This window comes from Euprymna scolopes, chromosome 37 (assembly GCF_053919585.1).
Source record: "Euprymna scolopes isolate OS-2025 chromosome 37, ASM5391958v1, whole genome shotgun sequence".
Lineage (NCBI taxonomy): Eukaryota > Metazoa > Mollusca > Cephalopoda > Sepiida > Sepiolidae > Euprymna > Euprymna scolopes.
In genome coordinates this window covers 52,924,306-52,936,292 of record NC_136518.1, presented here as the reverse complement: position 1 = coordinate 52,936,292, position 11,987 = coordinate 52,924,306, and the positions used below count along the sequence as shown (strand labels likewise).

Here is an 11,987-nt window from a genome sequence, read left to right as displayed (position 1 = left end):
ACCATCTTCAAAATTTTATACATTTTTGAATTGCTGTTTGAATTTAAAAATAAACCGAATTACAATACAATATTATGAAAATAAACACATATTTATTTGTTTAAAATTAATATTTCGGAGAGAGACTCCATCCTCAGAATTTGTATCCATCAAGGAAAACACAACTCTGACTTTCGTATATAAATTATTTCTTTTGCAAATATATGCCTTCTTAACTCATTATTTTGTTTGCCATATGTCTCTCGTATTCTCACATTTGATTATGAAACCTGCAAAACCTTTTCACTGAAAATATTTCTATGAATTCATCTAATCCTCAAAATACTTCACCTATTACAAAGCACCCTAAAATAAAAACCCCCAAACCGGTGTGGAACTTATCCCTAAAAATACTAACCTAACGGGTCACTGATGATCTATCTAGCTAGCTGTCTCTCTATCTATCAAGATTTTGGGATCCATTTGAAAACAACTTCTCTCTCTAACCTCGTGTTATGTTTTTTTTTGTTTGTTTTTTTAAACAGACTTAGTAACATCCGCATGGACATTGCCACAAAAGATGGAACTGGTGGTAGGGCCAACACTGTGGAAAAATGTGACTGTCCCCCTAGTTATAGAGGTACTTCATGTGAGGTAAGGATTGTATAAAGTTTATGGAATGGTACTGAGAACCATGGGATACTATTGTGTAAACGTTTATTGCATTTTAGGGTAAATGGTAAACGCCATATTGCAATGAAACAAAAATTCAACATATCGACTTTAACAATAAAAGTACTAGTATACAATATGAAACCAGATGTAGAATCGGTACATTTGATAGCTTTCCTACAAAAAAATACAAAAATAAAATAATACAGGAAAATAAAAACGTTTTTCATTTTTTGATAGTAAAAAAAACAAAAAAAAAAAAAACAAGAACAAAAAAAAAACAACAAAAAAAACACTTCCTTAATCCAACCACTAAACCTAAGTCTGCATTGGCAATATGTTAACTTGGTCTTGGAATCTTTGTCACACTTAGGAGCCTATCAAATTTTAGAGTTCAAAAACATGCAACAGAAGAAGGTCTGACATTATCAGTGTCATCATCCCTGCCACAGTAAAGAAGAGTTGGAACTGATGAGGTGCTGCTGCTTTCTTTTCAAAAAATATTTTACGCACACGCACACACACACACACACACACACACACACACACACACACACACACACACACACACACACACACACACACACACCAGAACACTTTCTATCCCACAATAAGTTATTGTATAAACACTAAAATCATGATTTTTTTTTGGGGGGGGGTAACTATGCCTCAACTGTTTCTGACAAAAGGAATATTTTTTGTTTTTTACTATTATACACATGCTTTCTTTTCTTACAGAAATGTGCCCCTGGACATTACCGGCGCCGAAAGAGTCCATTTTTTGGAACGTGTGCTCCATGTGAATGCAATGGACATACCAATCAATGTGACCCACGCACAGGAGAATGTCTGGTAAGGAAACTATTATCATGCAAAGTTCTTCTTAATTTTTATAGATTCTGTGTACATCTTCTGCTTCTTCTTCATCTAATTTTGGTAATTAGATTGCTGCAGGTGGCCCGGACTCTGGGGGATGGGGGAACATCAGGAAACGTCTTAAATCTCCTTTCCATGTAGTCCCATCCAAAAGCCATTGCAGCGCATAAGTGATTAAGATCTATGTCTTCCTGCCATGTAAGATGGCAGAGTAAACAATGCTACTAGTTTAATTTATTTGTATTATTTCTACTATTCGTTTTTTTTTATTAAAACCGCTCCAGACAAGGCATAAAGCCACTTGATGTAAGGAAGTAAAAAAGTACTACTTCAAGATTTAAAAAAAACAAAAAAAAAACAAAAAAAACTAGTCAATATGTGTTAAATAATAACTTTAGACCTTGAAGACAGCAATTTTTATCCTGTTGTCAGAAACATCGCTGATGGAATGCGAAAACTAATGGACAAAATAATTGAATCTTAAAGTAAATGTGTGTAGGCATAAGGATTGGCAACAGCTTCTTGAACCTTCCCCATGCAACACAACATCACTGATAGAACATTCACAATCACCACCATAAATAAACATGTCACCTAATGATATCATTATCATTAGGTAGAGCATTATTTACATTTTTATGAGCTTCAATATGTGGGCGACGTCCTGACATCTATGTCAGACATAATCCGGGTCAACTACCAGCCTCCCAATAAAATCGCTACAATGCTTGTGCTGCATTCCATGAGAGCTTGGCCAATGTTAAAGAGAAAAAGAAAAGTAGAAAATTTTCCAGCATCTTGGAACGTTATACCGTCGTCTGGGAACCAACACGTTGTATGCTCAGTCGCAAAGTAGACAAAAGAATACACAAGAACTTCAGATAGCTTTTTCTTTGTAACAACAACATTCATTTCTTCATTGTTATGGCCGTGACATCACCAACGTGATCTCGAACGTTCTCCATGCCTCTCATGCCATCTCGAATGTAATCTCCATCTCTAACGATATCTCCTTTTTAAAGCCTTTATTTTTTCCCTACTAGTGATATCATTTTACATACATTTGCATATAGCCGTCCACGCTATGTTACAATGTCTAGAATAAAGGGGTGTGATTTTGCTACTGGTCGGAGGTATTTACATTTAGTGGATAATTGCAGTCGGTTCATTGGAGCACATTCAGTGGAAGTACTTGTAAAAACAAGCACAGAGATGCAACATTGCGGCGATGAGACAGAGGCTAGAGCTTGACAGACAGTATGAGATCTATTAGATTAGAGGCTCCTTTTTGCATCCTGCCCCTGAGAGAGACTAGTGATTAGATCACCAGTTCAAATGTGAAAACAGTGCTCCATGCGTGTGCAAAAGGGTGGCTTTATAGAGATACAGGTTATAGGCAGGAATATTATTATTAAAGTAAATTATAGAAAGTATTTTGGGATTTCCGCTGGATCCTGCAAATATAATGATAAATAATATCTGAATATTTACTCATTGTATATATTATTCCTTAATTGGAATTTTTTTATTTTGAGATGAGCATTTTATGTTAATTTTATTTTTATTTCGGACTATTAGCCTCATCTTTATTAGTTGTTGTTTTTTTTAATCTTTTTATTGGTTCACAACGTTTCGGCCAACTTCCTCTGGCCTTCGTCAGGTGGTAACCGCGACGGATAGGAACTTCGAATCTCCTAACTAAGAGGTAATTGGTCAAAAATGTGGTGAGACGACAACAACTATGGATGGCAGTGATGGCTGAGAATGCAGTTAGGAGATTCGAAGTTCCTATCCGTCGCGGTTACCACCTGACGAAGGCCAGAGGAAGTTGGCCGAAACGTTGTGAACCAATAAAAAGATTAAAAAAAACAACAACTAATAAAGATGAGACTAATAGTCCGAAATAAAAATAAAATTAACATTTACTCATTGTGTTTTGTATTTCTTTGCAGAATTGTGGTGGGAATACAATGGGTCATTATTGCCATGTATGCAAACCTGGTCATCATGGAAATCCTGCAATCGAAGGTTGTAAGATTTGTGAATGCCCTCTCTCTGTACCTTCAAACAAGTGAGTGTTTTATTTCACACACACACACACACACACACACACACATATAACAAAAGACTATATTCCTAATTTCATGATGTTGACCATCTTATAATTTATTCCTTTAATTCAGTTGACCTTTACGATTCTAGAATCGTAAAGGTCAACTGAATTAAAGGAATAAATCATAAAATGGTCAACATCATGAACTTTGGAAGATTGTCATTTATTCATTATATTGCTCTGTAATTACATTGAGCTTCTTAAATAAGGATTGGTATTTATTATAAGAAAATATATTTCCACAATATATATATATATATATATATATATATATATATATATATATATATATATATATATATATATATATATATTTATATATCATTCTTAAGGAGTTTAAAAATTGGGATGTACATCCTACTCATCTTATGTATCCTTTTTATTTCGTCCCTTTGGTCTTTGTGTCAACTTTTGATGATACATGGTTGTCTCTGAAGAGCTGTGTGATGGCATAATCAGCTATATTTTTCGTCATCATAGCGAAACACGTGTAAGATAGCAATAAAAAAATATAGGTATTCACCAATATTATGACCGGTGTTTCAAAAGGAAACAACCCCTGTCATAGACATAGACGTGCATTAGAATCAGAAATGCGTTATTGAATTCCTGGCAAAAATGCATTGAGAATGATGGTGGCCATGTAATAAAGGTCGCTAGTTTTAATGGTACCACTTCCATCTTCGTCGCTCTTCAACCTTTTGACTTAAAAAGTAAGAAACTTTACTTTTGGAATGACCTTCGTATAATTAAACAAATATAAAAAAATAATAAAAAAAATTATGATTGGGGATTGAATCTATCCCTTGGTCATTGGAATGTAACCTATCAGTGTATATAAATATATATATATATATATATATATATATATATATATATATATATATATATATATATATATATATATATAGTAAGTTATAAAATATATATGACGCTTAAGCTACACGGAATATTCCGCGTTTTGTCCACGCTAGGATTCATCAGGCTTATGAATCCTAGCATGGATGAAACGCGGAATATTCTGTGTAGCTTAAGCACCATATATATTTTATAACTTACTGCCGAGCACTACCTACGTATCGAGCACTGTTGAAGTAAACACTTAAAGTTTACACATAAATCTATACTTTAGTATATTAATTTATGTGATTAAATGAAGTAGTCATATATATATATATATGTATGTATGTCAAAACATTGTTAATTCACTGCCCGTATAGCAGCAGCTGTATAGCGCATTGGTTAGAAGCTCCGACTGTTGTTTGGGCGATCTGGTTTCGATCTTGGTTTGAGGTAGTTGATTGTCTAGCCTCACTGATGAGCTGTGAAACAGCGAAACAGTACTGTATGTGGATGACTCTCTCTCTCTCTCTCTCTCTCTCTCTCTCTCTCTCTCTCTCTCTCTATATATATATATATATATATATATATATATATATATATATATATATATATATAGAGAGAGAGAGAGAGAGGCATGTGAACTCCTTCTACATTTGACATGGTTTTATGATATAATGATGTTTTTTAATTGCAGTTTTGCAGCCAGTTGCCTTACTACAGACGGAGGTCGTGTGACACGCTGTGAATGTCAAAGAGGATATTCTGGATTACGTTGTAACAGGTTTGTATCAGAGTTTTTATTATTTACTAGTATACTACCCCCCCCCTCCAAAAAAAAAATGAAAGAAAAATTATTCTTTACTAGTGTTCATATAAAAACACAGAATTACGTCTGCAATTGAATTTTTCATACAAAAATGATAATTTTTGGTGACTTGATGAAGAAACAAAAACACATCTATCGTTGACTTTTTAGGATTTCGTAATTTCAGATGTTGGAGGCTGTCTGACTTTCTATTTACTTTCCAATGTAACACTTGTAATGTATTCTTTTGTTTGAATAGGATAGGACTGAACAAAAGCGAGTTGAAAAAAATAACGCGTGTCATTTCTGATGACCTAAAGCAAAAAACATCAACTTCCTTTTTTATTTCTTTTGGGTATTGGACGGTAGGGTTGGAATTAGGGGGTTAGACAAAGAAAATGACGCCGATGCTTAAAAATACACTTAAAAAACATAGAAGACTTTAACGGTTAAAAATGACTTGAACGAAAACAAAAAAAATACATTTAAAAAAAAAAACACGAAGGAAAGAAAAATCTTAAATTGGAAAGATTTTTAAAAAAGAAGAAAAAACGTATAAATCGGTATAGAAAACAGAAAGGAAAAAATTTTCAAAATAACATAATGGAAATAGATTTTCTTTTTTTAATTCATATTCATCCCAAACAAGGTACATTGCCACTGAGACGTAAGGGGTCATGCGTACAGGGGCATTTCAAATGGGGAGTTGAGCAGTGAGATGTTTGTTACATTTAAATTTCTGCATATTAACACAGTCTGAGAAGCAAGAAACAAAGAATGAAATGCCCAAGTTCAAAGGAAGAAATTATAAGGAAGGAATCGGGTCTCTCTACAATGAAGGCATGCGATTTTGCTGCTTGTTGGGTTAGTAAGGGGGTATTTATGTCAAAAGATCAACAGTGCTATGAGTTCATCAGAACATATTCCATTAAAGTACTTGAAAAACACTCGTCTAGCTGAAACCATTATTAATAATTTCTCCTAATCTTTATCTGTGCCTAAGCCTAAATGTAGATTCCATGAACAAAATTTCTTTCTTAGAACTATGCCCGTCTGTGGAACTCTGTTCCTTTTGCCTGCTTTCCGGCTGACTACAATTTAGTCATCTTCAAGTCCAACATAAACAAATTCTTGATCAGCCGTCCCCTTAAGCAATTCACTTTACCAAATTTCCACTACTAATGATGACTACGATATTGCCCCATTGACTACTGTACACTTATTAATCCTTATCCTCGAATGGCCTCTGGGCCTTAATGCTTAAAAAATACAGGCACAGGATTGCAACATTGTAGCAATGTGACAAGCATTGGAGCTTGTTCGATAACGTGAGAGCTGTTAGATTGGAGACTCTTTTTTTGGATGATGTCTAGGAGGAAAAGACTAGTGGTAGCGGCACTAACCCAGATGTGGTAACAATATTCCATGCATGGGCGAATGGTTGGCTTTGTAGATGTATAGGATACTCTCAGGCATGAGTAAATTTCTAGCATGGTAATTATAGAATTACCTCAGCCATTTAATTTTTTATTTAAATTATTAATATCATTTATGATGACCTGAAGAAAAAATAAAAAAACAGCTATGTAGCAGCCGACACTTGCTACAAACACAGGCAGGAACTAATTCTCACGATTCGAGATTTGAAATTCATTTCCTCCTTGCTTGTTCAATCACAAGCCAGCTCTATCACGTGACAGAGTATATAAAAGGCGAAATCTGAAACTCTCAATCTCTTTCTTGCTGTTTTCCCCCAGAAGCACACATCGTCTGGGGCTTCGGCCCTAGGCAGAACATGAGTACTACAAGCTAACATGGCGACCTTTCAAACTCTCATTTGTTTCCATGGGTGGTACCCTAACTAACATTCTTTATCATACTAAAAAGCATATACCAACACACACACACTTACTCTTTCTTACTACAAGACACTAACCCCTTTGCCCTGTCTCTACTATCAGACACACACTCCTGAAGCCTTTGCCCTTTTGTTCTCCTTTAATTGGCTTCCTTTGCTGGCGACTACTAGCTATAAACGCCTGTGGACTGAACTGTTCTCTCCTCAACAAGCCGACAATATATTAATTCTATCTTTACACAAGAACACTTCAACCTATTAAACCCTTTCTCTCTTGCACGCATCTACTAACGCTACTAACGAAAATGACAAATAAAGTTGTTTATTAATATAGAATGAAACTCCATTGCGTTGTCCCTTATTCTATAGCTATTTCTATAGCTGTAAAATTTCTATAATGAGATGTTTCAATACTACAGTTAACATAAGCTCATTAATTAATAGTTTATATCAACTACTGCTTTCTTATCATAATAGGATATCATTCAAAATGTTATAAAACATTGCAACGATGTGACAAGTATTGAAGCTTGTTCGATGGTGCAGAACGTATTAGAATGGAGACTGTTCAATAGAAAGAGACTGATACACCGATCCATATATGGCAACAATGCCCTGTACATTGGCAATTAGTGACTTTGTAGAGATATAAGATACGTCTTACTTCCTCTAATTAATCAGGCAGACTTTTGTGTGATGTGACGGATATATATTTACAAATAAATACGAATTAGGTACTTGTGCACTTTTGCCACAGTGTTGAAATAATAACGTTATTATTTTGAAAGCTGTTCTTTACAAGAAGAGGGGAGGGTGTTTTGTAACTATTCTGTGTTTCCACCTAACAATTTAATAAATAAAAAAAAGATATCGTAAAGCTTGAATTTAACCTAAACAAGTGAAGTATGCATGGTCCCTCGTAAGTACACAGTGAACGAGGCATAGCATTTGTCTCCCCCCCCCCCATTTAGCCCCAAAATTCTCCAGGGGACGTCAAATCCTGGTGAAAATGAACAAACGGTGCAGTTTTAGGACTTAACATATGTAAATTTGAGTTCTGCACCATGCAAAAAAGAAATGATTAAGTACATCATTTGCGCCCCTCCCCATTTAGCCTCAAAATTTCCCAAGGCCTTAACATGTTTAAATTTGAGTTCAGCACCATGCAAAACTGCTAAATAAACATACACAGAAAATTTTAGACAAATATGGTAAAATAGTTCCAAAAATGGAGTGTTTTTATTAGCCCTAAAAAGAGACCCTGGGGCACACTCAAGAGTTATCGCAAAGTATAGACAAACAAAATTATATAGAAATTAGTTAGTTACAACTTTTCAGAAACTTTTATAAAAAGCCAAGGCATCAATTTTTTTTTAATAAGTACAAAATTGTCAATTTTAGCCATTTTAACCTGAAAGGCACTCCTAGGAGGCAACTGGAGTTTTCCCAGAAAATCCGTTTTCTTACTTTTTTACTAATATCATGTTTAATGCTTGTGTAAAAATTCCAAGGCATAGTTATTGAGAAAAGTGCAGGCAGACGAACGGACGAACACGTTGAATGAAGATTACTGAGATTCGTTTTGTAATCACAGTTCATTTTTTTCGGCCAATGTTTGGTGATCGTCCTCATTCAAAAGTGTTTTGAGATGTTTTTCATAGAGTTCAGTAGGTTTTCCGCTGCAAGGTTGGTCGTCGACATCAAAATCGTCATTTTTTAACTTTACAAACCATTTCTGTCCTGTAGACTCGCCTATGAAACTTTCTCCGTATACCTTACAAATATCTCGGGTTCGTTCAGCCACTTTTTTGGCCTTGATGAAAAGCGAAGAAGCGCAAATGTTGAAAATGTTGCTTTTTACCTCCTGGATATTGCATTTCTAAGATTAAAAAATAATGAAAATTTAAATTAGCCAAAAAGACGATTAGCACAATTTTGTACGGCAGGAAAAGCTTTCTCAAATGAATATCATACATTTTTTAGAAAGCAAAAAGTCGTAAAAAAAGAAAATATAAAAATGCTACAAACTTATTCCCCAACCCAATATATAGAACTAGCAGGACCTGTGGAATTTCCACGGAATGAGAAATATATTTAATCAAGAAATAGTTTCTTCCCTTCTCAACCAGTCTGTCTGCCTGACAGACTCTCTGTTCTCCTTTGGCATCAACAATGAATCTGTCAAAATGGTAAATGGCTGTGACCTGATTCCCAATCCCAGCTTCCTAGAACAACAGCATTCTTTTGTTGATCGTGTTTCAACCTATTGACGTCAATTTTTTTATTCTTTTTGAGGAAGGGGGGAGGGATCACCGATTATCAAGGCCCAACGGTCACTCGAGGATAGGTGTTAATGGATGTGAGGCAACAACATGATGATCGGTTATGGTGGAACTTGGGTGAGGTTTAGTTATTTAAGAGGACGGTTCAAGAACTTGTTGACATTAGACATGAAAATGACCGTGTTGTAGTCAGCTGGGCAACAACCTCACGCTATTGTGTTCCACCAACGGACAGTTTTAAGAATCTTCATTTACTTTTAGGAACAGATAGAGAGTAAGAGAAATTGTTGATAGTTGTTGTAGCTCGACGAGTATTTGTTGCGAATGTGTTATGTGTAATGGTTATAAATTGAAACTCTGTGAAGCACCTGTCATAAAAATAAATGAGAGATAGACTTGCAACGTCTCTTCTGTGAGAAATGGTTTTATTTATTTATTTCCACAATAATTTTTTGTTCTTTTTTTTTTTTTTTTTAATCTCAAATCTGTTTGCTCCACTAGTATATATTAATAACATTGTCATTTTCTACCTACCTACCTACCTACCTACCTACCTTATCGGTTATGATGTTTACTTTTTATAGGTGCTCTATTGGTTTCTATGGCGATCCAATGAAAATTGGAAGCAGTTGCAAGGAATGCCAGTGCAATGGAAACCTGAATATGAAAATCAGTAACAGTTGTCATCCGGAAACTGGAAAATGTTTGAATTGTACAAATAATGCAAGTGGGGATCACTGCGAACTGTGCAAACCCTGGTTCTATGGTGGCGCTGTCTATAAAAAGGACTGTAAACGTAAGTAATCAAATACTATCATACAACAAGTCCCTATTTCAGAACAGATACTATACTTTGCTCCTAGTGAAAAGTTAAAGAAAATGTTCTACTTACAAACTGGGCCTATGGCAGAGTTTTTTTGTTTTTTTGTTTTTTTACAAGGGAGTAACCACTTATCAAGGCCTGAAGGCCACTTGAGTATAAAGGGTAATGAGTGCATGGCAGCCATCAGGACAACAGTGCAGCAATTGTTAGTAGTGCGAATTTGGTATAATTTGATTATTTTAAGGGACAGCTCAGCAAGAACTTGTTTACATTGAACTTGAAGATAACCATGTGCTATAAATAAAAAAGTATCCATCTGTCTCAAGGGATAATGTAGTTCTGTGCCTCAGATTAGTCTTGGCAAATTGCAGTGTCTGTTGTGATTGTGCAAGCCTATCCTGGATCTGCAGGCTCTATTTCAAATTCCACAGATGTAGGTGTTGTTTGGTTTCAAGAGTTCTGTTGCAGCCCTCTGCTGCCTGTGCTCTCTACTCTCCCTACACGGCTGGTCATTCCTTGCCTCACGCCTCATAAAGCAAACCTTTGCAGATCTTCAGCAATCAAATACAAAAATATACTCTTTTTATTCTTCCTTTTTAACTATATTTTCAGTTCTGTCCTTAAAATTAAAAGCAAACATTGAGCAGAAAGTCTACACTATTAATCTTACACAATATTAATCATCATCATCATCATCGTCATCATCAACCATTACACTCAGTGGTGTGTTGGGCAGCAACAAACCCCCTCTATTTCCGCCTATCCTGAGCCAGCCTAGCCAGTGAACCCCAAGAATGCTGCATAGCTTTCCTCTCCCTTTCCACTGTTCGTCTCCAAGTTGTTCTCGGCCTTTCCCTCTTCTTTTTGCCATCTGGAGTCCAGTGCAATGCCTAGCCTGATCTTGGTTTTAGTGGTGTTAAGGTCCTCCCTCATCCTGCTGTGAACGTCCTCTCGGTTTTGATCACTAGCCTTCATACAAATTTCACCTGACTCAGAAGGCCCCTCCCCACACACACATACATACGCTGAAGTAGGGGTTCTGTTTTACAAGAAAGGGTCATTAGCCCTATGCTTAACCCTCAACCTGGAGGACCTGGAATCACTCTTTGTCTGGTTTCTATCTGTCGACCTTTCTGGCAAGGGTGGCCCTGCCAGGAGCTTTCGCCCCCGCCAGCATAACTCTAGGGATCATTGAAACGCTCTAGCTCCTTCACTGCAACAAGGTTGTAATCCAAGAAGGAGACTCAATATTAATATACAGATCAAATTCTGTTTCGCAAGGACCTATGGCACAACGGATATAAGTGCTAAGTGATAATCAGTCCTGACAGCCTTCTTGAGGTTACCCTCTCCCTGAATTGAGCATTGAAAATAGTAGAATAGTAGTAATATTATAGGTTAGGCTTCAGACATATACCAAATCTCCATTCGTAATAAATTTGTTTTGCAGGTCTCTTTAGGCATTTTAAGCATCCTCACTTTTTAACTATCTCTTCAATTCAAGGCAGTCCTAGATATGACCTTAAACTATATCCGATGATGAGGCCCCAGCTTGAGGGCTTTGGGGAGTGTGGAGTCACCCCTTAATTGTCATTGCTCCCAGGTCCACTCTGACCCGGTTAAATAGAAATTGACTTGAAAAACAAATGTACTCTATTAAAAAAAATTTCTTCAAAATAACTGGATTTGGCATTAAATAACCTGAAAAGGGTTGATATGCTGTAAAACAAAAACGA

The 11,987-nt window shown here is 35.8% G+C and overlaps 1 protein-coding gene across 4 annotated transcripts in view; it reads left to right on the top strand.

The window, feature by feature from the left end:
• Nucleotides 1-11,987, top strand: part of LOC145261195 (laminin subunit alpha-like) — a 469,749-nt gene that overhangs the window by 284,689 nt on the left and 173,073 nt on the right. For all 4 annotated transcript variants that reach the window (XM_080119517.1, XM_080119518.1, XM_080119516.1 and 1 more), the window contains 5 exons: nucleotides 525-633; nucleotides 1,390-1,503; nucleotides 3,480-3,598; nucleotides 5,178-5,264; nucleotides 10,013-10,224. In XM_080119517.1, coding sequence (XP_079975643.1) covers nucleotides 525-633; nucleotides 1,390-1,503; nucleotides 3,480-3,598; nucleotides 5,178-5,264; nucleotides 10,013-10,224 — 641 coding nt within the window. The remainder of the gene's footprint in view (nucleotides 1-524; nucleotides 634-1,389; nucleotides 1,504-3,479; nucleotides 3,599-5,177; nucleotides 5,265-10,012; nucleotides 10,225-11,987) is intronic.